At 41.4% G+C, this 27,848-nt stretch overlaps 1 protein-coding gene across 1 annotated transcript; it reads right to left on the bottom strand.

Annotated features, from left to right (window-relative positions):
* Nucleotides 1-4,428: 4,428 nt before the first annotated feature.
* Nucleotides 4,429-4,887, bottom strand: LOC149216575 (uncharacterized). Its single transcript, XM_089390011.1, has one exon. The coding sequence runs from the start codon at nt 4,885-4,887 to the stop codon at nt 4,429-4,431; it is 459 nt and encodes a 152-aa protein (XP_089246137.1).
* Nucleotides 4,888-27,848: the final 22,961 nt, after the last annotated feature.

Below are 27,848 nucleotides of genomic sequence, written 5' to 3'. Positions count from 1 at the left end.
ACCCTTTTGACCAGCCTCTTAGTCGGGACAACTGTAGTAGAGCAGATGCTCCGCACTCAAGTGACAAATACCATAGTGCTGCCGGAAGGGGCACTGGTGACAACAAATGAGGTCGACAAACCTACTATTAGCACGTTGAAGGGTATCAGAATCAACATGGCTACACTCCCACTAGAGACATTGTACGTTCTGAGCGATGGGATTACTATAGAGCTATAGGCTAGGGAGAGTCATGTGCTGCAAGTACTAAGTGAGCAGAAAATAAACATGGAACAATTGAGCTTGCAGTGCGACTAAGTGGTGTCACAAAGTTGGTAGCTGGTTCAAGTACTGGACAAAGCTTGTTAAAGCGTCTCTAAGTTGGCCATCCCAGTAGACACACCAATAGAAGCGCACATCCACACGCTAGTAGCAGGGGTGTGCAAGGCATGGGAGGAAATGAAAAAGGTTCAGCTGGAGTTGAACCTTCAACTTGTAGAGTTGCGGTTTAAGGCGCAGCCATCCATCCCTCCGAAAGTAAGAGAAAAACGTGCTAGCATTATTACAACGGGACTGGACGAGATCAGCAGTGCGATGTGAGACTGTACCAGAATGTTAGACGAGTCATTTGAGGTCCCGATGAATCTATAGGAGGACCCCAACATCTAGCGCTTAGAGATAGAGGCGTGAGAACTCCAGTGATAGTATGACAGTGTGAAAGGAACTGTGTAGATGGTGGCCCTCACTCAAAGGATCGCGTGGATGAAACAGGCCAAAGCACTGAAAGAACAGGTGGATGTAGCATGGCACAAGGAAGTAGTCTTGAAGGTGCGTGTTCAACCTTGGATTGATGAGGCCTTCACCATCACATCAACAATTGAAGGCAAGCTCGCATAGATGCAGGGAACACAGGCACATATGCAAGGAAGAAGTTTTGACATTGCGGTCTCAGAACAACGTGTACAAAAGATCCAACAGGCAGTTGTTCAATGCATTGCCGACCTTGCAATAGTTCAGACAGAGTTGGAGGGACTCCGTGCGAATATCTTTGCGTCGACAGAGTGACTCGAGAACGAGTCAAGATGTTTGTGTTGGGGGCTTGTTGGGCATGGAATCCCCCCCAAGGCATGGTTTGGGGCTTAAAGCCCAAGTTTTGACCAAGTCTTTTGTAAAAGCTCCATGAATTATGGATGGAGAGCGCGAAGTTATAATAGAGTCACAAGGTTGTCCGCCCTCATTTTTGTAATGTAATGTTAGCTTGATAGACCTACCCATGGTCCATAGACCATGGGATTATATAAATAAAGTGAGGCTCTAAGTGTATAAAAGAGAAAAAAATAGAATGAAAGCATGATGAGTAAAAGTGATTGAGTCCAAGTGTAAAGTGTGTCTTTGGATCATAGAGTAGGAGAAGGCTTTGCATCTGAGGGCACAGAGGCCTAGTAGTGTGCAGACCCCTGCAGTTGAGTGGGCAGGACAGGTCAAGTCTGCAATCATCGGAAGAATTAATAAAGAGAAGTTTACCATATTACTGTGTATCTTTTCTTCTTTTAATGTATGATTGGGTTTAAATTGCAAGTGTACTATTTATTTGTTGCGCGAAATCTTATGAATGTGTTGTATAAATAAATATAACGTAAGACATCCAGTTGCACGAAGATAATTGACTAGGCATAGGAAGATAAGTAAGATCTCATGTGCAACTTAGGGGAATAGTGTAAAGCACTGCTTCAGCAGAACGGAAGCTCCACATCCCCTAGTTAGGGTTGCACGAAGGCAAGTATATCAAGGTGTGAAGGCATGGGACGTGCGTGCAGCAACATGCACGAAGGGACTAACAGTTGGACCAGTTTAACCTCTCAGACATCTCAAGGGTGTGGAAACCTGGTTCCGGTAGCGCCCCATACTACTTCGAGTGAGACCTTAGTCCACGCTCCATGGACTATTGCTGGAAGGGCCAGTAGTATCGGGATTTGTTTGGCTAATTATCTTCAAACCTAGGTCAAGCCCCAATAAGCCAACACATCCCATCGACTGTACTAGTAGTTATTTCCCGATTAAGTAATTAATATGGCAACTGTCAAGATAGGGTCACAATATTTGCCGTTAAGCATAGAATTAGTCAATAAATAAACCCGTCATGACAAAATAAATATGCCATGCAACCCACTCTGTACTTTCCAGACCATGTCATAGTTGTCACGTCCAAGTTGGCCAACGATAGCAGGATATAGCTAGAATACATGGAAAGGTCACCGGAGTAATTAGTTGTTAAAGCCTCGTCAGTCAGGGGACGTCATGTCAGAGTCGGCTACTTAAATCATAGGAGGATGCAGGGGACTCTAGAATTTCAATTGCAGATCACAAAAGAATTCCAGGTTCGCTTTGAAGAACAGGGGCAGAGGACGAGAAGTAAGAAACCTCCAGTGCAGATAGTTTACCACAGAAGAGAAGAAATGGTGAAAGGAATAACATGAGTCCCACAAAACACTTTGTAGGCACAAACTGAAGTAGTGGATGATCTGTATGGAAAGTATGATAGGTCGAATCTGATCAACAATGACTTTATAGATGGTTTCCAATTTTCGGCCATGAAAAGGGAGGTTTATGCGGAAGAATTTCAAAATGAGGATGGTACCAGGACATCTAGGATCAGAGAAGATTTTAGGACGATACAAAGGTCCATGATATTTGACTTGAGAAATCTTCTCATATTCAGCACCTAATTTGTCGCCATGCAATGCACAAAATTGCTGACAAACAGGATGCATGGAGGGTTGCTATGGTTAGATAAAGAGTATCCCATCCATGTGGAGGATATTAGTCAACTCACCGAGATGGCTAAAGTTGGAAATGCAGCTAGCACAATGTTTCAGGTCGGGGCCAAGGACGAAAAGAAGCAGACAAAGGACAACATTTATGCCAGATACGGGATGGAGTGAGGTGGGATGGGCGCAAAGCTGGACAAGGTTAACAAGGATAATATTAGGTTTGGTTTCTACCTCATTACAGGTAAAACAATGCGACACTTCACAAGGAATGAGTGCAACTTGGATGCCATTTCTGTTGTAGAACACTGTTGCCAAGGAGAAGTACTCAACTAGTTGACCTTCATGCTCAATGAATTGTTTAAGGCTTGTGAAGATGTGTATAAGAGGAGCACTGGGTTTGTGTTCGGATACTTGTTAATGCCACTAGAAATGTGGAAATGGAGGCCAACAGAGGCAACTAGAAACCATTGATGAAGACCAACCAATTGCGCTCCAGTATTAACCGTCCAAGGAATTAGGAGATCCTAACACAAAGGAAATCAACGAGAGAGCTTTCAAGGGCTGGTACGAGGAGATTCTGGACACCATTCGGTCCACCGAGAGGATACCCAAGGCTCTATTGGATGAATTCTCAAACCAGCTCTGGTTTGGTGCCCCCCATGTGCACACTTACTTGAGACCACGGTGTGTCAACCCAAGCACGTTTAAGTTGAGGCTGCAGAGGTTTAGCTTGATGGAGTAAGCGTTGCACAGAGAGGTGGAGTCTTAGCTTGGAGTGGCCTATGAGATAAAATAAGGGAAACCCAGGTACCTTTTCAGAGCCTTGATGTCACAAGCGGCGAGAGGGAGATGGGGTAGAGAGCAGTCGAAAGCAGGCTGCCAATTAATTACTCCAACTAATGCTGCTCTAGGTGGAAGAAAAGATGTTCACACTAAGATGGAAAATCGCCAGCTTCGATCTAGGTGAGAGAAACTATCTTGAGAAATTTCAAGGCTCCACCATGCTTTTCCCCATTATAATGCGACCACTTGCTATGGTGCTTCCCTCAGGAATAGTTTAGGCTCCCTTTGAGACCACAATCCCCAAAGCTTAGAAAATGCGAGTCATTTGAACCCCTGTTGCTAAAAAGTTGGTTGCTAATAAGTCGAAAATTAACCCGCCAACCCTAATCATTGACCACACTGTTGAGGTTGAGCAGTCAATCCATGCAATGACCATAGTTGAAGAGATCCATACTACTACATCCACCACATTACATCAGTCATGGGAGTCATCCCCGCAAACTGCTTCCACCTCCACAACCCTATCTGAGATCCTCCCATTTGGCCAATGAAGGACTATTGCAGAAGTAGAAGTTTAGTAAGCCGGCTGGACAGAGGGCACCACCCCTAGCATGGGAAGCCACCAACAGAGACTACATCACCAATGCTTGGGATAGACCCACTAGACGGGAGATGCTTGGATACCATTCATAAGGGGGAAAGGACTGAACCATACTTAGCCTTGTAATCTTTCCAAAGCTCATTCACGGATTTACCAGTGATATTCTTGAAGTATCCGATGTCCCATGACCTTTTTATTTTCGCATTCAGCTTGTCAACAAAACCAGGGGTAACGGTCTCCAAGTACTCGATAAACCTGGCAGTCACATCGGCTCCCTGTTCCCAACTGTGGCCGCTACCGGGCGGAGCAAAGCCAGAGGAGGCCGTAGTGGACAATTAGGCGGAAATAAGACGGAACGGCACCGTGCCACCACTCGGGCGCAGCGCCGTTGGCGTCCCACTGCCAGATGTCAGCCACCGACTGGAACTGAATGCCAATGACCTCTCTTGCTAGATCACCCTGGTACCTGCTAATGTAGTCAAAGCTCAAGAAGATTGTGTTGTCCAAGTCCACGTAGGCATTCACGTCAACGTTGCTGTCCACAACCATTAATACGCCGGTCACGTTCTTTCTGTCACTGGGCGACTGGTGGGCGTAGAGCGTGGCATCCGTAAAATTATTGGCGACTGGCAATGTATCCGTTGCGAGGCCGATCCCTACCTCCTCCTTGAATCTCTCGCCGCCGTTGCCAGTATTATCTCCAACTACGACCGAGGAGCTCGTGTACTGGGCATGGGTGCCCCCCACCGCCATTGCCAGAAGTAGAGCAAAACATTTTGCTGCTGCCATACTGCAGCAAGAACAAATGGTGAGTGAATAAAACATGAGAAGGGGGTTTATGTACAAGGGACGGAGGAGCGGAGGTTTCCGATAGAAGGGTCACATGTGGTACGTCATCCCAAACTGTGGCCGCAAAATCAGCCGCTTTCTTTGTGGGTGCTTCCCCTTGACGCCAATTTACAATTTGGATAACGATCACTTCATTAGTTTGGGAATTGCTGTAGAAATGATAATATCCAGTGAGGTTTTTAATAATTTTAAAGATCAGCATAATTGTTTATTTATTAATAATAACAATATCAATATTATAACTACAGATGATTTTATATGGAACAAAAAATATTATTAATAATAACCATATGAATACTATAATTTTTATTTCATTTAAAAAAAAATCTATATATACAAAATTATAAATTTATATAGTTAGGTATATTATCATTTTATTCAAAATAATAATGACATCAAATATTATTGAACTGAGACTTCTGTGATGTATATCAATTTTTATGAAGAATCTTCGGCGAAAATCACATAGAAAAATTTATGTCCACGCCTTTCGAACCTTCGAGTGTGGTTCATCAACTTGTCCTGATGATGAACCGCACTAGAAGGTTCGAAACTTGTGGACATAAGTTTTTCTATGTGATTTTCGCTGAAGATTCTTCATAAAAAAAGACATCAAATATTATTTGAATATAACTTTATAAAAAAAAATTGACATTGAATATTTGTAAAATAATAATATTTTATTATTTATTTTTTATTATAATTAATTTAAAATTAACATATAAAATATATAATTAATTTTAAATTAATATATACAATATAGTTGTAAAATTATTTATACATTTACTTTCAACTCATTATATAAGATTTAGTGGCATTTTTTCAAAATTTTATGTTGAGATATATTGACCTTCACAGTGAAGTGTTGTGATATTTTAAAATTAAAATAGGCATTATAGTATATAGAGGAACACATGGGTGTTTTTGAGAATGTACATGTGTTTTTGAGAGTTTATGTACAAGAACCTTAGAATGGTTTTTTTTGGAGGTTAACTTAGTGGTAGCAAAGCAAGGGAAAAGAATGCACAAACTTTTCTATTTGCGTCTATTTTCAGTGGTTGCAACCCTTTACTTTTCTATTTATGCCTATTTTCAGTGGTTGCAACCCTTTTTTCCACATAATTAGTTGAGACTACTCAACATTTTTCGAATAAGAATTGAGCAAGTGAGGAGAGATTGAGTGGAGATTGAACAAATTGTTGGGCAACTCATCTTCAAGGCATTTGAGACAAGAATTTCAATTGAAATTCCTTTTTTTTTTTTCAAACTAAAAATAAAATATATACCCCATAATCTTCTCCATTTTTTTTTATTTCTAAATTCCATATATTGGATGGAGAGATTTTATATTTAGAGATTGTGGTGATCGCTTATGGAAAAAATGATTATATGTTTTCAGCTTATGATATTCCATTCTTTCATTAATTTATATTTAGAGATTGTGTTGATTGCTTATGGAAAAAATGGTTTTATGTTTTTAGCTTATGATATTCCATTCTTTCATTATTTTGTAATACTATCCATATTGACTCTTGGGCGCTGGAAGTGTTGGGTTACAATGTCTAGCTTGAGACTCAAATTTTAAGGGAGAAGGCCTGACAATTAAGAAAGAATACTTGATTTGATGTTAAGTTCCTTGACATTAAAATCATGTATTGGACATCCCAATGTATCTAATTTTGTAATAGTGAATTTAATATTTGACTTGAATATATCTAAAAAATATATTAGATCACTTTGCAATTTAGCTAGAACAAAAATATTTTTACTGGGATGACACTAGATTGCTCTTTTGGGCTCATGGTAGATAATTTTACTAAGAGGGTGTGATAGTTTTTCAATATAATGTCAATATTTGGCAAATGTTAGGGAGTTGTTGATTCTTTGATGTTGTCCAATCCAATAATAGGGGAAATAGCCACATCAAGTTCCAATGAGACTTATTTTCATTTAGGATGACAACCTCACTGGTATGTGGTCTTAGCTGCCACTAAGGCGTTATGCCCCTAGAATTGGGACTTGTGGATAATGATCTAAAACATAAACTAGAACTATTCTAATTAAACCAGACTAAATCCATCTTAACCCTAGATCTATAAAGCATTGAGAGGGATCAAATATATCGAGGTGCAAACCTCTTTTTTGAGTGAAAATTTTGAGGAAAGGTTTGCACCTTGAGAGATTTGATCCCTCTCGGTGCTTGATAGATCCAAGGTTAAGATGGATCGATATAGGTTGATTTCATTCGTGTGCGGGCATACAAAATTTGTTGAATATATTATTTTGATCATTTTAAATATGTTAGATATGTATAAGATTAATTTGGTTAATTCTGTTTTTAATTTTCTTAGTCACCTAAGTTTGTTGAGATGAGAGAGACTGTTAGTAACTTGAATGATGGAAAATGATGAAATAAAAATTTCAAGTGCAAAGTGAGAATGTAACAATGTTGAATGATAGAAAATGCGAATAATAAAAATATAGTCAATTACAAACAATCTTCATTGTGTCCAATATGAAAATATTTTCTTCAACTGTTCTTATTGTGACATCGATTAGTTTTGTCATTTTTTCATATTGATCACATGAAAAGGTTAGTTGAAATCATAGACCATTCAAATATTTAACTCCAACAATTGTAGTAAACATCATAACTTGTCTTTGTTGCTCTCCAATATTAATAGTAGTTTTCTTCAAAGTTAATCATTATGACTAATGGAGTGCTAAACCCAAAATAATTTTCAATGGTAGTTATTTTCTATTACCGCGTTTGAATGCAAAGTGATTAACAATGTTGAATGATGGAAAATGGGAATAATAAGAATGTAGCCAATTACAAATAGTTTACAGTTTCAGGAAGAAAATATTTTGGGTAAGTGAACATTTTATTTAGGAAGAAAATTCAAGTATTGTATTTACGGTTGAATTACAGTAACACATAAGTCAATGCACGTCATGAATATTTTTTATGTGCTTACACTAAGAGAGAGTGTGTATGTTTTGGGGTGAGAAGGAGAGAAAAAGGGGGATAGAGATATAGATGGAGGTTGGGAGAGAGGGAAGAAGGGAGAGGCAAAGAAAGGGAGGGAGGAAGAGATATAGATATGGATAGAAAAGTGTTAGAGAGAGATAAGGGGAAGACAAAGAGAGGGAAGGGAAAAGGGAGGGGGAAAGATATAGATATATATGGAGAGAGAGTGTGTATGTTTGGGGGATGAGATAGAGATATAAAGAAGGAGAGATAATGGGAGATAGAGATATTGATGGAAGGGGTGGAGATGTGCTTACACTGAAATCAATGCACTGGTGCATGGTGGGTGTTTGTGGCTAGAGGAGCCCATCCCCATTACGGAACACTTGATTCACCACATCACCTGGTTGCCATGTAAAGGAGAGGACCCCGTAGATATCTCGGAGGGGAAAAGCAGTGACCTAGCCATCGCGAAGGCCATGAAGAAGAAGTATAAACTGGAAAAGAAGAAGAGGGGCTATGCAATATCTAGCATCAATGAAAAATCATTAAGAGTGGCGACCCAAATTCTGGCGGGTAAGGTTATACGCAAGTGCCGCGTGAACTAAGTACCCGCGCTGGTGGTAGCACTTGCTGAGCAGTGCATAGAGGGGGTCCAGTTTAACTGGTCCGAGTTCCTCTATAAGGAATTCTTGGAGAATTTCCACAAAGCTCAGGAGAAAGGCAAAAAGTTCCACTATGCATGGCTTCTGCTGTCCATAGTGCTCGTGGAAGGGGAATTTCCGGAGGGCAGTCAATTCCCCACAATTGACAGGGATCTGTTGGAAGCCACAAAGTACGCTTCGCTCTGGGCCATAAAGGATGCAAATCAGACCCGTGATAGTAAGATATTATGGGTGTTCATGGAGATGAGCCTCAGAATAGGGATCAACCACAAGCTATAGTTATCACCCACAGTTTACAACAGCCTGCAGATTTTTGCAGAGTTTAAGGCGGACCTCCATAGCATATACATTAGATCACACAAGGACCTAGCCAAGCAATGGAGAGAGCTACCCTTTGTAGCCACGGACGATGTAATCTTTAATGTACTGGAGACAGGGTCACCGAAGTGGTGTGCTCCAAACATCGCGGCGATAGAGAAGTTTGGGGCGTAGAGGAAGAAAGAGGAGGCCAAACTGCGCATGGCATAGTTGGCAGAAAAGAGAAGGAAGGAGGCAGTGGCAACAGAAGTGCAGGAGGCGTGGGATGCTACATAGACAGTAGTTGAATTGAAAAAGGGTGCAGCAGCAGCATCAGCACAGGAGGTAGCCGTGAAGGCGCGCAAGGGCACAAGTGACCTTTGCATGGGAATGAAGTAGAGGAGGAGGAGGGAGGCGCGAACCCACAAACCACGTCGACACAGCTAAAGTGCCAGCACTCGACTGAGAAGACAGGGCTACACAAGAAGGTCAGGGCATCAAAGTTGTCAATTGAACCAATCACCCTTATCGAGGGTGATCTACATGAAATCGGTGAGATAGTGTGCGATGTCACCTCCGAGGCCCTCCAAAATTTTATGTAGTAGAACCAGATTGTGTTGGGGTCCCTTAGAGTGCATCTACAGGAGTTGCAGGTGTGCACTTCTCAGGCTGGTACCCTTTTGACCAGCCTCTTAGTCAGGACAACTGTAGTAGAGCAGATGCTCCGCACTCAAGTGACAAATACCATAGTGCTGCCGGAAGGGGCACTGGTGACAACAAATGAGGTCGACAGACCTACTATTGGCACGTTGAAGGGTAACAGAATCAACATGGCTACACTCCCACGGGAGACATTGTACGTTCTGCGCGATGGGATTACTATAGAGCTATAGGCCAGGGAGAGCCGCGTGCTACAAGTACTAAGTGAGCAGAAAATAAACATGGAAAAATTGAGCTTGCAGTGTGACTATGTGGTGTCACAAAGTTGGCAGCTGGTTCAGGTACTCGACAAAGCTTGTTAAAGCGTCTCTAAGTTGGCCATCCCAGTAGACACACCAATAGAAGCACACATCCACATGCTAGTAGCAGGGGTGTGCAAGGCATGGGAGGAAATGTAAAGGGTTCAGCTAGAGTTGAACCTTCAACTTGTAGAGTTGCGGTTTAAGGCACAACCATCCATCCCTCCGGAAGTAAGAGAAAAACGCGCTAGCGTTATTACAACGAGACTGGACGAGATCAGCAGTGCGATGTGAGACTGCACCAGAATGTTAGACGAGTCATTTGAGGTCCCCATGAATCTACAGGAGGACCCCAACATCTAGCGCTTAGAGATAGAGGCGTGAGAACTCCAGTGATAGTATGACAGTGTGAAAGGAACTGTGTAGATGGTGGCCCTCACTCAAAGGCTCACGTGGATGAAACAAGCCAAAGCACTGAAAGAACAGGTGGATGTAGCATGACACAAGGAAGTAGTCTTGAAGGTGCGTGTTCAACATTGGATTGATGAGGCCTTCACCATCACATCAACAATTGAAGGCAAGCTCGCATAGATGCAGGGAACACAGGCACATATGCAAGGAAGTAGTTCCGACATTGCGGTCTCGGAACAACGTGTACAAAAGATCCAACAGGCAACTATTCAATGCATTTCTGACCTTGCAATAGTTCAGACAGAGTTGGAGGGACTCCATGCGAATATCTTTGCGTCGACAGAGTGACTCGAGGACGAGTCAAGATGTTTGTGTTGGGGGCTTGTTGGGCATGGAATCCCCCCCAAGGCATGTTTTGGGGCTTAAAGCCCAAGTTTTGACCAAGTCTTTTGTAAAAGCTCCGTGAATTATGGATGCAGAGCGCGAAGTTATAATAGAGTCACAAGGTTGTCCGCCCTCAGTTTTGTAATGTAATGTTAGGTTGATAGACCTACCCATGGTCCGTAGACCATGGGATTATATAAATAGAGTGAGGCTCTAAGTATATAAAAGAGAAAAAAATAGAACGAAAGCATAATGAGTAAAAGTGATTGAGTTGAAGTGTAAAGTGTCTCTTTGGGTCATAGAGTAGGAGAAGGCTTTGCATCTGAGGGCACAGAGGCCTATTAGTGCGCAGACCCCTGCAGTTGAGTGGGCAGGATAGGTCAAGTCTGCAATCATCAGAAGAATTAATAAAGAGAAGTTTACCATATTACTGTGTATCTTTTCTTGTTTTAATGTATGATTGGGTTTAAATTGCAAGTGTACTGTTTATTTTTTGCGCGAAATCTTATGAATGTGTTGTATAAATAAATATAATGTAAGACATCCAGTTGCACGAAGATAATTGACTAGGCATAGGAAGATAAGTAAGATCTCATGTGCAACTTAAGGGAATAGTGTAAAGAGCTGCTTCAGCAGCGCGAAAGCTCCACATCCCCTAGTTAGGGTTGCATGAAGGCAAGTATATCAAGGTGCGAAGGCATGGGCAGTGCGTGCAGCAACATGCATGAAGGGACTAACAGTTGGACCAGTTCAACCTCTCAGACATCTCAAGGGTGTGGAAACCTGGTTCCAGTAGCGCCCCATACTACTTCGAGTGAGACCTTAGTCCACGCTCCATGGACTATTGCTGGAAGGGCCAGTAGTTTCAAGATTTGTTTGGCTAATTAACTTCAAACCTAGGTCAGGCCCCAATAAGCCAACATGTCCCATCGACTGTACTAGTAGTTATTTCTCGATTAAGTAATTAATACGGAAACTGTCAAGATAGGGTCACAATATTTGCCGTTAAGCATAGAATTAGTCAATAAATAAACCCGTCATGACAAAATAAATACGCCATGCAACCCACTCTGTACTTTCTAGACCATGTCATAGTTGTCACGTCCAAGTTGGCCAATGATAGCAAGATATAGCTAGAATACATGGAAAGGTCACCGGAGTAATTAGTTTTTAAAGCCTCGTCACTCAAGAGACGTCATGTCAGAGTCGGCTACTTAAATCATAGGAGGATGCAGGGGACTCTAGAATTTCAATTGCAAATCACAAAAGAATTCCATGTTCGCTTTGAAGAATAGGGGCAAAGGATGAGAAGTAAGAAACCTCCAGTGTAGATAGTTTACCACAGAAGAGAAGTGATGCTGAAAGGAATAACATTGGTCCCACAAAACACTTTGTAGGCACAAATTGAAGTAGTGGATGATCTATATGGAAAGTATGACAGGTCGAATCTAATCGACAATGACTTTATAGATGGTTTCCAATTTTCGGCCATGAAAAGGGAGGTGTATGCAGAAGAATTTCAAAATGAGGATGGTATCAGGACATCTAGGACCAGAGAAGATTTTAGGAGGATACAAAGGTCCATGATATTCGACTTGGGAAATCTTCTCGTATTTGGCACCCAATTTGTCACCATGCAATGCACAAAATTGCTGACAAACAGGATGCATGGAGGGTTGCTGTGGTTGGATAAGGAGTATCCCATCCATGTGGAGGATATTAGTCAACTCACCGAGTTGGCTAAAGTTGGAAATGCAGCTAGCACAATGTTTCAGGTCGGGGCCAAGGACAAATAAAAGGAGACGAAGGACAACATTTATGCCAGATACGGGATGGAGTGAGGTGGGATGGGCGCAAAGCTGGACAAGGTTAACAAGGATAATATTAGGTTTGCTTGCTACCTCATTATAGGTAAAAAAATGCGACACTTCACAAGGAACGAGTGCAACTTGGATGCCATTTCAGTTGCAGAACACTGTTGCCAAGGAGATGTACTCAACTAGTTGACCTTCATGCTCAATGAAATGTTCAAGGCTTGTGAAGATGTGTATAGGAGGAGCACTGGGTTTGTGTTCGGATACTTGTTAATGCCACTAGAAATGTGGAAATGGAGGCCAACAGAGGCAGCTAGTAACCATTGACGAAGACCAACCAATTGCGCTCTGGTATTAACCGTCCAAGGAATTAGGAGATCCTAACACAAAGGAAATCAACGAGAGAGCTTCCAAGGGCTGGTACGAGGAGATGCTAGACACTATTCGGTCCACCGAGAGGATACCCAAGGCTCTATTGGATGAATTCTCAAACCAGCTCTAGTTTGGTGCCCCCCATGTGCACACTTACTTGAGACCACGGTGTGTCAACCCGAGCACATTTAAGTTGAGGCTGCATAGGTTTAGCTTGATGGAGCAAGCGTTGCACAGAGAGGTGGAGTCTTAGCTGGGAGTGGCCTATGACATAAAATAAGGGAAACCCAGGTACCTTTTCAGAGCCTTGATGTCACAAGCGACGAGAGGGAGATGGGGTAGAGAGCAGTCGAAAGCAGGCTGCCAATTAATTACTCCAACTGATGCTGCTCTAGGTGGAAGAAAAGATGTTCAAACTAAGATGGAAAATCGCCAGCTTCAACCTAGGTGAGAGAAACTATCTTGAGAAATTTCAAGGCTCCACCATGCTTTCCCCCATTATAACGCGACCGCTTGCTATGGTGCTTCCCTCAGGAATAGTTTAGGCTCCCTTTGAGACCACAGTCCCCAAACCTTAGAAAATGCGAGTCATCTGAACCCCTGTTGCTAAAAAGTTGGTTGCTAATAAGTCAAAAATTAACCCGCCAACCCTAATCATTGACCACACTGTTGAGGTCGAGCAGTCAATCCATGCAATGACCATAGTTGAAGAGATCCATACTACTACATCCACCGCATTACATCAGTCATGGGAGTCATCCCCGCAAACTGCTTCCACCTCCACAACCCTATATGAGATCCTCCCATTTGGCCAATGAAGGACTATTGCAGAAGTAGAAGTTCAGTCAGTCGGTTGGACAGAGGGCACCACCCCTAGCATGGGAAGCCACCAACAGAGACTACATCACCAATGCTTGGGTTAGACCCACTAGACGAGAGATACTTGGATACCATTCATCAGGGGGAAAGGACTGAACCATACTTGCCAACTCTCCCTATAAAGCTTGCAGTGCCGCAAAACCCTAGCATTATTCCAACCACCCCACAGTTCACTCTGCCATCATAGCAAGTCCACTCACCCGCCTCCCATTCCAACAAATCCATCACTAGCAGCCTACCCCTACAACAACAGTTCCCTGAACTGAGCACAATGCACGCTGATATGCTCCATCACTGGTCATCGACGCAATTATTTTCATTTATTTAGCAAGAAGCACACAAGGGCGAGAGCCTCCATGAGGACCTGGCTAAAGAACACGAATGATAGATGAAGTAGTTGCACATGGTGACAAATGAGCGAGATTGCTTATCACAAGAAAACACAGAATTGCAAGCCCAGGTTGATCAAATTACACAATGGTTTAGATCAATTTGGCTGATCGTCACTGAGGCCAAAACTAAAGCACCGATGGACATGGCTACCTGCATGTTGGTTGGCTATTGTGATCACATACGGATGGCGTGCATGTGCCTGGCAGCCACCAATGCTAAAATGAGACGGAAGCTAGAGACAGTAAGGCACACACTACCAGATCTAGTGGAAATTTACGCGTGGACGGTCGAGGGAAAGGTCAGGGAACTAGAAGTGAAGAAGTAAGCCTTGGCTGAGGCCCTCACTGATGGATATGCCCTAATGGACAAGGTCCATGACTAGTTAGGCAGTCTAGCACTAAAGAACCACTTGGTTTACCCGCTCAGAGAAAAAATTCAATCACTGTTCACCAGCACAAGGGATTGTACAGACCATACCCAGCTGCAGCAGATCAATGATCAAATCGACATCCTCCAGGCCCAAGTTGACAGCATTGAGGAGGAGTCAGTGAAGACGAAACAAATAATTAGAGATTTGTGGCCCCCGGTTCGAATGCAAGTTCTACTCTTGAAGGAGGCATGCGACTCCAGTGGCTAGCAATGAAACGACCTGCAGAGCCAGCAACCAAAAACCCTAACATCACAATCATCGAAGGCATTCACTCAAGGCGTTGATGCAATTCTCACCAACTAGGATCTGGCCCTTCAATGTTACAATGAGTTCAGGCAGTAGACAACAGCCTCAGTCCTAGTGTTAGAGCCTTTGTTTGAAACCGAGGAACTACAAGGGAAAGAAGGGGCCACGGGAACAGATGCCACGCCGCAAGCTAGGATCAAGGTAGAAGAAGCACCTACTCTGCAAGCAACGATCGAAGCAGAAGAAGTTCCAGTACAACAAACAACAAATACAACGCTAGTAGTAATGCAACCACCACTTGTAGAGCACATGGAAGTAACAACAGGACTGACAGAGGTTGAAATGACTTGACTTGGGGATGAGCCAAGAAATTGTGGTCAGGGCCTTCATTTAATTTTGAAAGGTTTTGACCAGTTTTGACTGACTGAAGGGTGAGAAAGAAACAAATGGCAGCAACAGTTGGGTGGAAGAATGAACAGTTGTGGAGGAGTGGTGGTAAGGTGGTAGCAGAAAGCAAAGGTAGCTGAGGAGGCGGGAAGGTGTAGAAGTAGACAACGAGGAGAATAGCCAAGCAAGAACTAGTAGTCCAGGCAGTAGAGAAGGATATAAAAGGGGAATATTAGAGAGGAAAAAGGTTGTTATTGGACTAGCTAGTGGACAAAGGAGTCAGTTGAAGCCGAGATCAGGCGAAGGGATACACAGTTGTGGAGGTTGAATGAAAGAGTCCTGGGATATGAGGGACTTAGTCGTGGAACCAATTCGAACTCACGGGACTGAGACGGGTACTTTATGTAATGTTTATGGTGAATGTTGGATCATGTTGTAATATTTCATGTTCATTTTAATATAAGACGTAGCTGATGCAGGTTATGACTTCTGATGTATTTGGGTGTCCTGCATAGTGTGTCTATCAAAATTTTGAATGGCCTATCAATTACATGTAGATGTTAATTCATAGATTGTCTCAAGAATGTGGCTATCTCTATTTTACGTATAATGGATATATATGTATGTGATCAAATGTACGCAATTGATACTCCCTCAACCCCATGCTAAACCCTTCTCCATTTTCGTCGCGGTGCGCCTCGGGTGAGACTCCTTTCCCTTTGGGGTAAGGTGAAAATGTTGGCATTGTCCTAGACTACAGCGGACCACTGTTGGCCTCCTATGAATGAACCTAGGGTCTTCCTCCTAATGACTATTTCAAGCCAACAAATGGTTCTGGTACACTGAGTTCAGGCAGCGGACAATAGCCTCGGTCCTAGAGTTGGAGCCTTTTCTTGGAACCGGGGAACTAAAGAGAAAGAAGTGTAGAAATTTTGAATAATAAACACTTATTCAACAGAGATTATCCCAATTATACACTATTGTGGAAAACATGCATAATACATAACCTCCTCTACTTTGATCACCAATTTACAGAAGCAGAAACAATATCATGTGCACATAAAAGCATCAATCACACATATCAACACAGTATTTTCCCGGAGAAAGCATCTCGCTAAAAACCCCAACTATCTATATATTATATTGATTGAGAACATGTAACAAACATAGTACAATACTCCTCACAAGTACTCAGTACTATCTCCACCTGTTACACACAATACAGCTCCGATCTAATCTCCAAATCTCCTCCGCTGCTTGCCTGCCTCCACTGCATAATACCTACTGAGAATGAATGAGAATGGTTGATCCAAACTCCTATTTACCTTGTGAAAATCACCCACATTGTAAATCATGTGAGCACAAGCTATATTTCACTTGGTATTGGCCCACAATATGCAGAGATCATTGGCATAACTCAATCCCATGCATGTGCACAATCTCATGCACAACTGATAGCAATCTCAACCTCTAACACCTGTCTCCAGTGAATGGTACATGCACTGAGTTAACTGATGTATTCTTCAGTTGCATTATGAGTTAATAATTAGTTTTACACAAAAATATCATCACCATGACTATTTGCAGTCAATATGGGTCCATCATCACTTATACTATCCTCCTAAGCAAGTCTCAGACCTCAGCTCTTCATGTCAATCTTTGAAAATGAGAGAAAGACATTAAAAATCAACAAAGCTATGGTTCCGCACTTTCTCTCACTGTTGCCTATGGTCCCGCACCCCCTGTTCACATTACCTGCGGACCTGCCCGCTCTATCTCTAAAGGAGTGGGTGCATATCCCTGTGAAATTCAAAAAGACGCAAGTTTATTCTAAAAAACTCACTTTGGGTTAATTCTAGATGATTCTAGAAGGAATTTTGATGTGGATGGTTCGCTCTTAGGTGGTTCATGCATCCCAAAAGAGAAGGAGCTAATCCCTTGATGAGAGGAGCTATCCCTTTGAAGGAGGACTTTATCCCTTTGAAGGAGGACCTAGTAACTTCCCTCCATTGCACTATAAATTAAGGCATTGGGCTGGTTGCTGGAGAGGTTAGAAGCTGAACATTTTTAAGGGTAAATGCTGGTGGAATTGAGACTTCCTAGTTAAGCTTGAGAGGAGAGATCACATACCTTTTGGCTTCATTGGGAAGAGAGTGAAACTTGTCAAAGTAGAGGAGACTTCTTGTTCGACCCTGGGAGGAGCTTGTATAGCATCAAGGCACAGGTTGTAAAGTTCTTCTTTGATTTGAATTAATACAATCAGATTCATTTTTCTCAACAAATTGTCTTATGTCATTTGTTTCATGAATTCCTTGATCATCATGATAAGTATGCTTTATGATATTGGCTTTTCAGGTGCTATTTAATTTGTTTGCTTGTTTGTGTTTGCAGATTCGCTACAAGGGAGATCATTTGGATCAAAGGAGCGAGGCTTCCACAAACTTGCATTGGACCCAAGGTAGGCCTAAAACACTTGTTTGCCTTTGTTTATAAATTGCATATTTAGAGAAAGATAGTTTTTGATTGGCTTGCTTGTCACTAGATATCGTTAGATACTAGGGAGGTCAATCTTGTCCGCAAGATCGACTCATTCCGTGTGACAAAATGGCGACTCCACTGGGGACTTGATTTCTTGATTTGCTTTACTTTGGCTTGAGAATCTGTGCTTTTGTTTCTATTTTTGGCTTGTTGTGTGTGGAATTGGGTAGATTTAGTAGATCTTGGATTATTTTTTGTTTTTCATAACTTTGGGAGAGGACCGCACCCTCGGCTTGCAACACAGTGCGGACCTATCTGCACTTTTGCTTTTCGCACAGAGCGGTACCGCACCTGTGTGAACTGTGGGCCTGCGGACCCTGTCAAAATTTTGGAAAACCTAAGATTTTATCTTTTAGTCAGCTTAGTTTTTGTTTAGATGTTATTATCCCCTGCCCAGACCTGCATGTGACTTGTCAGGAACTTTTCTTAGGTTAATTCCATTGGTGTTAGGGTTTTAGGTGAAATTCCTAGAAGTTTTGGTTGCCGGGCTTGGTTTTCATTTTGGTCTTGTAGTAGCTCAAAGCTTAGAAGTTGTAGAAGCCTCATATCACCTTGGTTTTTACTGGCCTTCTTATGAGTCTAACCATTTGCAAAATTTGCCTTTGTTGAGGAATCCACCTTGTGTTTTCTCTTTGCGAAACTTCTAAAAGACTTGTGTTAAAAGTTTGGATTTCATTTTTAGAAAAGAAAACAAAAATTGGTTGTTTTTTGACTGATTTGTGATTCTAGACAAATTAGTCCTTAGTTTGCTTATAGCTAAGTAAAACATCCTTGAAAAGACATTTTGTAAGCTTTTACTTCAAATAATTTTTTTATAGTTTATAGATCTCAAGATTAGAATTTTCCATAGTTTTGAGTGTTTTATAAAAAATAAAAAATCACTTTTGGAAAAAGTTTGTTTTTGTAGTATTTGAGTGTTTGAAAGATAAGGGAAATTTTTGTGAATATAACTAGTTGTCTTGTTTTTTAGTGCATTGGAAAAGAAAAAAAGCTCTTCTTTTGATTTGTTTGTTAAGAAATATTTGTGTCTACAAGCATTTTCATTCTCAAACTCTTTGCTAGCTAGAAATTCGTTGAAGGGAAAAGATTTCTTATCATCTTAAGTGCATTTTTTAGTGATTTCGAGTTGAGTCTTCACACCACAAGTTTCATCTCCGCACCTCTTGACTTAAACAAAAACCAATAAAAATAAAGCTTAAAGTAAAATCTATCTAGTAATATTTTTATTTCTAGGGCTATATTACACCAACATAGCTTAGGCTAGTGTCTTGGAGTAGGGAGTAGTTAACTCTCCAAGACAGTAAAACAAACAAGTAGCTGTATCTTGTGGTAGGAGAAAATCCAATTGTTACATCTATGCTCTGGGAAAGCTCCTCTTAAAGGAGAAGCATGAGATCATGTCTGAACCAGTGTGGGAATGAATTCTTCCTCATTGGGAACGACGCCAGATATTCACGTATTAAAAACAACAAACCTCGGATTAACCATTGTTGAGGAGCCTGGGGTCACTTGTTGGTAAACCTTATTATGTCAAGGAGCCTTCAAGGGGGTTGAGCTTGTTACTCTGCCCTTGTGTGCATATCAGATTGTAGACTGTTCCCCCAGGTATATTTGTTTCCGTTGGTAACCATAATGACCATATTCTATAGGATTCTTCCTAAGGTGACGGTGGAGGGAAGATCCCACTTTTCCTGGAGCAGACGTCGGCTAGACTCACTTGGATTTTATGGGGGGTTCTCTTCACTCGAGACGGTTTAGTGGAGGAACTTGTACCAGTCTATTCATTAAGCAGGTTGCCGGGGTAACTGTTCCAACCGCCATTTTTGTATTGAACTCTGCGATGTTGGATTTCATCACCAACTAGTGTTTTCAGTACGGAAAGTTATTATTTGTGTGTGGTTTGATCTCCTAGATTCTTTAGGCGTGTGATTCAAATTTGTTTGGTTCTTTAGAGGCTTTAGGTGGTTTTCATTGAGATTTTACTTTGTTTTCATGTGATGTAGTTAAAATATTTAATCGTGGCTAAATTACCGAGGAAGTCCCATAGACTTCGGGGCCAACCTCCTGAGTTTTCACGGAGCCAGCCTACAGGGTTAAAAGCCCTTGTAACTCCTAGAGATAGTAGAGTTGGGTCACCTGAAGAAGGAGAGTCTTCTTTAGTGGTACATCCTGATTATCAAGCTTTAGTAGCAGATTATAATCCACAATCCGTGTCTGTTTCTGAAGTTACTGGTAGTTTTTCATCTACTAGTGATTTAGGTGAGGAACCTGAAATATCTGAACCTAAAAGTGAATTTGCTGCTACTCCAACATCGGGATTTACCTCTCCAACTTCTAGTGGTCTTGGTTCACCCAGGGTAGAAAGAATAATTACCCAAAATCTTCCTTCTGGACTTATAGCTATTGAAGAACTTGCTACTCTGGAAGAGGAAGGTATCCCTATCCCTGAAAATCAACCTATTATAGAACTTAGGGAGCGTGAATCAATCTTTTACAGTCCATTAGGAGCAGTGCTTGGTATCTTTCATTGACCAATTTTTTGGAAAACCCGGGACTAAGTTTTTCACCACCTTGTATTCCTTTTCACCCAACACCTAGAGGTTACTATCCTTCGTTAAATATGTCAAGACAGTCGTCCATGTTTTCGCAATCTCCAGAAACCTTTTTTTATGGTGGTCCTTCTGTTCCCTCTGGGTATCAGTCACTTACTGGTACTTTTTCAAGAGCATCTCCTCAACCTATTAAACAAGGGTTATTAACTGGAAATAATGGGACTAAGCCGTTGAGTGTAGAAGATATTCTCATGATGTCAGGTACTATTCCTAATCCTCAACCTCAAGGTGGCTAGTTACCGCCTGGGGGGCAGCCTCAAAGTCCTCAATTATTGCCTGCGGGGCAACCTCAAGGTACCCAATTTGTGCCTGGGCGGCAACCTCAAGGACAATACATACCTATGGGACAGTACGTTCCTCAAGGTCAACCCTAGACTCAATATGTACCTCAAGTTCAACCCCAGTATCAATATGTATCTCAAGGTCAACCCCAGTATTAGTATGTGCCTCAAGGTCAGTACCCAAACCAAGGTTTCCAACCACCTTCTGGTCAATCATATGTCCAAGGAACTGGAAATGTACCGTTGAATTATCAACCCTACCCTCAAGCTGGTTATGGTCCTCAATATTCTCAACCTATTATGGGTCCGTACCTCGGAATGAACTCAGTGTGGGATCCATCTCAAACTCAACAAGTCTTGCAACCAAATGTATAGTTGTCATCTCAAACTAGACAACCCTTAGTTTCTGGTTCACCCCAGCAACCTGTCGAGTCTACTATTCAAACTTCTATACCTTCTGTAGTTTCTTAGCCTGGGCCTAGTACGCCTCGTACTCCACCTCAAACGGCTTCTGCAACTGCTGAAACATCTGTTCAATCTACCCCACCTACTTCTGGAGTATCGACAGCTTCGGTTTATACTGTTCTTGTATCAATTCCTCAGACATCTTTACCTCAGTCTGGATCCACAATTCAAACTTCGGTTCAAATGCCTGTAGGAAAACCTGGTTCAAGTACGGTTGTCACAAGTCAACCTCAATTTACTTATCAACTGTACCAGGGACAGTACCAATTCGGTCCTGCTATGCAGCAACCAGTCTATCAGTATCAACCGTACGCTAGGTATACATATCAACAACCTCAACAACCCCAGTACGGTTCGGTTAATCCTGGTTTTCCAGGAGGATATAATATCCCAAATGCAATTCCAATTCCTAGTTATCCTGGATATCCTCCTCCTGGGGCTGGTCTCATGACCCAGAGTTTTAGGGACCCTAATCGTCAGTTACCATTTATCGCAACTTTGGACTTTCCTGACTTGTCGCGCCTTACGAACGATCCCATTAACTATCTTTCGTTTTGGCCACCAATGCCAAATAAGTTGCCTAGTGATATTCCTAAGTTTGAAGGAAAATCAGGAGAGGACCCATCGAACCATGTGACGACTTATCACCTCTGGTGTGCGTCTAATTCCATTTCAGATGATTCAATCCATTTAAGGATTTTCCAGTGTACTCTAATTGGTCTTGCGGCCAAGTGGTACATTGAGTTACTGCAAGCCACTTTTTATAATTTCAGTCAGCTAGCTACTTCGTTTTTAACTCATTTTCAGTTGCCAGTTAAATATGACAATGGCATGAAATTACTAACTTCATTAAAGCAGTCAACGTCCACTTACATTTCAGATCACATTCATGAATGGAGACGTCGACGACGTTTAGTGAAGGTTTTTTTTTTCTGGATCAGATCTTAGCCGAATGGTTTGTAAAATCTTTATTGCCGAAGATCACTGAGGATGTAGCTAAGGCCGGAGTCGTTACCGAGGAGCAATTAATTGCTTAAGCATAGTACCTTGACTTAGTTTATACACAGTCAGGTACGTTACACAAGAAAATCCTCGATCTTCCAAAGAAAAATCAAATCGCTGCAGCTCCTTCAGGGTCTCATGTCACTGATGGTATGATTGGTACGGTTAATACCAAAAGTAAGAAGAAGTCTTCCAAGAATTCTTATCCTATCATAACCTTGCCAAATTCCCTGATAGGAGATTCTTCCATGGAAATTTCCACTGATATACATGTTGTAGAGTCATCTACAGCCAAATCAAAATCCGGTGGTAAGAAGAAAGGGAAGAAGAAAAATAAAATAGATAAAAATTCAAAAGAGAAACCAGAAAAAGCGGAATCAAATGATGAGAAACAAAAACCTCGTTATCATTGTCTCATTTGTGATGAAGAGCATTTTACAAGAGACTGCCCTCATCGAGCAGAGGTTGCGAAAAATTGTCAAAGGTTCCCAAATGCCTGCTGTTTTGAAGGATCCTTTTCCAAGTCAAGACAGTAAGATGATAGGTTCTTCCTCAAATGCCAACGAAGAATCCATACTGATGATGTCCCATGTTAGGATTGTGACTCAATCGCATGATTATGGAAGTAAAAGTCCTGTTGATGGTAAAGAAGCAAAAACTTCTCATTCTAACCCATCAACCTCAGCTCCCGGTTCCGATCTGCTACAGATCGAGAAACGTAATCTAGACTTAGTAATAAAACCGCCTGCCAAGGGTATACTTTGACAGTTAGCTTTCAATCCACATGCGAGAGCGGCTCAGAACTATAACATTGTTGAAGATTTGGTTGTTTTTCACCTTCAACAATGTCGGCTTTAGAAGTGCTTCAATCATGTCCATCACAGCGTAAATTACTATTGTCGGCTATAGGAGTTGTTGACGTTCAGGACTTGAACCTTATAATTTTCGATCTAGAAAATAGTACACCACGCTTACCTCATCAAATGGCTTTCCAGATCCCAGTGTTAGTAAAAAACAAACCTATTTATAGGACTGTGATTGATGAGGGAGCCTCAATGTGTATTATGTCAATACAGTGTTGGAGATCGCTTGGTTCTCCTTCGCTAAATCAATCCCCGATGATTCTAAAGGCCTTTGATGGCTGTGGGTTTCATCCTTTTGGCATTCTACAGGATTTACTTATAGGGGTAGAAGGCAAAACTGTTAATCTATATGTGGAGGTGGTTGATGCCCCTCTAGATTACAACTTTCTCTTAGGTCATAGTTGGTCTTACACTATGACAGCTGTCATTTCATCGGTCTTTCGGCTTATAAAGTTCCCTCATAATGGAAAGGTCATAACTATAGACCAGCTAACTTACTTTTCATCCAACCCAACCTCTTCTAAAAGTATTCGGCATGTCGACAAAACGACTATCCCGTATAAGGATGTTGGAGTAGGACTAGTTAAAGATGCTGGTTTACTGGGAACTTTTCCTTTTCCTCCTATTAACGCATCATCTTCTACTGCAACCATTCATATGATTTCGTTAGACACTTTTGTTTATGACGATCATTGGATCGTACCTTCTGAATCTGAGATAGACTCATTTGGTGATGTTATGCCTTTGAGTCCATATGAAATTGCGTATCAAGCCGTGCAGTCGTTTTCCGACCCATCTTCAACCAAAATTGACTTAATGAATGTGGTCCATGAAGAATCACTTTCAACATCAAACTCGGATTCAACGACGTTTTTTGAACTTGTTCACACTGATGAGCAAATTCGTGAAATCCTATGTGTCGATGATTTACCATGGGAAGATCTTCATCATAGATCTTCATTTTTACCTGAAAGTGATCATTTTGAAAATGATTTTTCATCAATTTTTACGACTGAATATGTCAAGGAACCTCAGAATCCAATGAAAAATCCTGATTTAGAGTTAAATTTGGGAAACATTTCTTGAACTATTCCTATTGATATTTCAATTAAGCCTGGAATTGTTGAAAACATTCATATAGGTGCCTCTTGTACGGAAGATGAAATTCAAACATATAAGTCCCTATTTCAAGAATTCTGCGACGTGTTTGCCTGGTCATATGAGGAAATTCCAGTAATTGACCCCGCAATTGTTGTCCATGAAATAAAAACTTACCCGGATGCTAAACCTGTCCGGCAACATTTGCGTCAGATCCACCCGCGAAAAGCTGCTGCTATTAAAGCAGAAGTTGGAAAATTACTCAAAGCAGGTTTCATTTATCCGATTTCGTTAATGGATTGGGTATCGAATATTGTTCCTATTAACAAAAAGCAAGGGATAATAAGAATATGTATTGATTATAGGGACATTAATCGAGCCAGTCCAAAAGACAATTACCCAACTCCCTATATCGATCAAATCATTGATGATTGTGCCGGCAGGGAAATATTATCCTTCATGGATGGTTTTTTTGGATACAATCAAATCAATATTCTAGCTGCTGATCAACCAAAAATGGCTTTCATTTGTCCATGGGTGGAATTTTCTTATTGCAAATTACCTTTTGGGCTCAAGAATGTCGAGGCAACTTTTCAAAGGGCCATGTCTTACACGTTTCATGATATCAAGCACATTGTGCAACCCTATCTCGATGATTTTCCTACTCATTCATTACATCGAGCTGATCATCTCATCCATTTACGAGCAATATTTATGAGGTGTAGGCATTTTCGGATTAGGTTGAATCCACACAAGTGCATTTTCTGTATAGAAACGGGTCGGTTACTGGGGTTTTTTGTTTCGAAAGCCAGCATTCGCATCGATCCCTCGAAGGTTGAAGCTATTGTCAAATTGCCTCCTCCTTCGAGTCTTCGCCAACTCCAAAGTTTGCAAGGGAAAGAAAACTTTTTACGTCGATTCATTCTTAACTACGCCAAGATCACAAAGGGTTTTACCCGGTTGTTGAAACAGAATACTCCATTCTTTTGGGATGAGATAGCTGAAAAATCTTTTGATGCACTAAAACACGCGTTGACCCATGCACCGTTATTGCATCCTCCCAACTACAACCAGGACTACTTTTTGTATCTCGCCGCCTTGCATTCCACCATTGGAATGGTGTTAGTTCAGGAAGATGAATTTAGTACTGAACATGTGATATATTACCTTAGTCGAACTTTAAATACAACTGAGCTAAAATACTCACATGTGGAGAAATTGGCATTGGCAGCTGTTCAAGCTATCCAACGTTTTCGTCATTACAATTTACTATGTAAAACTACAGTAATTTCTGATTGCAACCCTATGATCTATATCTTGACCAAGCAATTGCTAGGGGGAAAGTACTCCAAATGGATTGTGATCCTTCAGGAGTTCGACTTGGAATTTGAAAAGTGTAAGTTGAGGAAATCTTTAGTTTTTGCGGAGTTAATATGTGACTTCCCACGTGCTGACACGGAAACTATGGCGGAGGAGCCCATTGCGGACGAATCCTTGTTTCTAATCAACACTTTAGATCCATGGTATGGGGATATCATCGTTTATCTCCAGACCCAATCCTTTCGGCCAAAAATATCAAGGTTAGAATGTCGTAAAATACGAAACCAGTCCCAACAATTCAGAATTATTGGAGATACTCTTTATCGTCGTGGGGCGGACTCTGTTTTTCGATGTTGTTTAACTCATGAGGAAGCTGAAAGGGTTCTAAATGACTGTCACTCTGGAGCATGTGGTGGTCATATGTCTAGGTATGCCACAGCCCAAAAGATATTGCGCGCTGGCTACTTCTAGCCGTCTTTGTTTAAAGATTGTATTAATGCGGTCCAAAAATGCCACAACTGCCAAATTTTGATCAAAAGATGTGCGCTCCACTTGCTCCTCTCCACCCTATGATTTCCGTCAGTCCATTTGCAAAATGGGGTGTTGATTTTATTACATGTAACCTTCACTCAGCTGGGGGGAATGCATATATCATCCTTGCGGTAGATTATTTTACCAAGTGGGCTGAGGCGATGCCTACATTTGAGGTAGATGACAAAAGGGCTGCGATTTTCATGTTCAATCATATAATTGCTAGGTTTGGTGTTCCACAAGCGATTATCACTGATCATGGGCGTCATTTTTGAAACATTATGATGATTGAACTTACAGGCCAGCTTGGCTTGCGTCACGATAGTTCAACTCCATATTATCCAAAAGCCAATGGTCTGGTTGAAGCCATCAACAAAGTTCTAGTCATCATGATCCGAAGAATTATTGGGATTCATAGATCGAATTGGCATAACATGCTATTTTCAGCGCTTTGGGCGTATTGAACCTCAGTAGAAACATCAACATGGTTCACTCCTTTCCAACTAGTTTATGGTATGGAAGTTGTGTTACCCATTGAATGCGAAATCTCGTCATTGCAAATGGCCATCGAATTACTTCTAGCCACTTTCGAAGAGGAAAATTTTTTGTTATACTTGGCTCCGCTAGATGAGAATTGATGTAATGCTGCATTGGTGATCAAAACTCATGCAAAACGTATTAAAGCTCAGTATGATCGAAATGTGACCCCTCGAAATTTTTCGGAAGGAGACCTAGTCTTATTGTATGATCAAGCAAATGATAAATTAAGTGCTGGAAATTTGGTACCTATGTGGCATGGTCCTTATGTTGTCAAGCGAAAACTGGCAAAAGGGGCCTATGAATTGGTAGACTTTGACGGGGTCTCTTTAGGTAAACCCAGAAATGGTCTTTACCTGAAGAGGTATTATGCTTAAAAAATGAGTGTGGAGATTTTTAGTTAGGATAGTTTTCTTTCTAGCTGGTGTGTTTTAGTTTTAAAAGTGTGCTTAGCTTAGAGAGTGTTTTTCGTCACTATTCCTACTTATCTTGGTTTTACTCTTGATATTGCAGATGTCGATGCCTCCCCAAACATACATTGGATTTGTTGATGGTGCTTGTCGTAATACACGGAACATTTCTTTCGTAGCTTGGGTTATCTATTCACCCTCTGACGAGTTGGTATCTATGCATGGGGTAAGCCTTGGTCAAACAACGAACAACATTGCCGAGTATAGTGCAGTGATTGAGTTATTATCTGAATCTATTTCGTTTGGGATTCAGAGTTTGATAGTGAGGTTAGATTCTGAACTCGTTGTATTACAGTTTAATAGAGTATATGCCATTAGAAATCCAGTGTTATTGAGATTATTTTTGAGAGTGCATCTCTTGGAACGTGAATTTGATTATATTGAATATCAGCATATTCCAAGATCTTTAAATACATTAGCAGATGCAATTGCTTCTCGAATATTAAGTAGACATTTGCAATAATCATACAAATAGATTTAAAAACATTCCATAACATGTTTTACAAGATAAGCTGGTAATAGTGATATAGTATAATATAGGAGTGTGTCAAAATATACATCGTCCTCGATCATAGGTTGAAAAAAGACCTTATGATCGGCAAAAATGATAGTACAGAAAGCAAAAATGTCATATGTGTCTACAATAGGTGATCATCCTATCACTGGTGATGATCTCGATAAGAAACCACTGTACATGCCACCTTATAAAGGAACCTCCTGAAAGGTCCTAGGACCCCAATCACATAGCGCTGTAGTCGATGAGGAATGTCATCTATGCGGTCTCCAGAATGTCTCCTGTCAAACGCTCTAGATGGCTCTCCAATTCAGCCAAGGTCTCTGTTGATTCATCCTATGGGGCTGGTGCTGTTGCAGCTGGTTGTTTCCTCTCATAAGGCCAGAGAGCGGTTGGTCGTTGTGGACCCACATCTGCATTTGAAAT

This window comes from Pinus tabuliformis, chromosome 1_1 (genome assembly GCF_031772625.1).
Source record: "Pinus tabuliformis cultivar Carrire ecotype Pingquan chromosome 1_1, CPIR1, whole genome shotgun sequence".
Classification (NCBI taxonomy): domain Eukaryota; kingdom Viridiplantae; phylum Streptophyta; class Pinopsida; order Pinales; family Pinaceae; genus Pinus; species Pinus tabuliformis.
The sequence above is the reverse complement of the archived record's forward strand: the minus strand, read 5'-3'. Positions and strand labels throughout refer to the sequence as shown.

Coding starts and splice junctions, on each gene's coding strand:
- LOC149216575 (XM_089390011.1), bottom strand. CDS start 4,887: ATGGCGGTGGGGGGCACCCATGCCCAGTACACGAGCTCCTCGGTCGTA.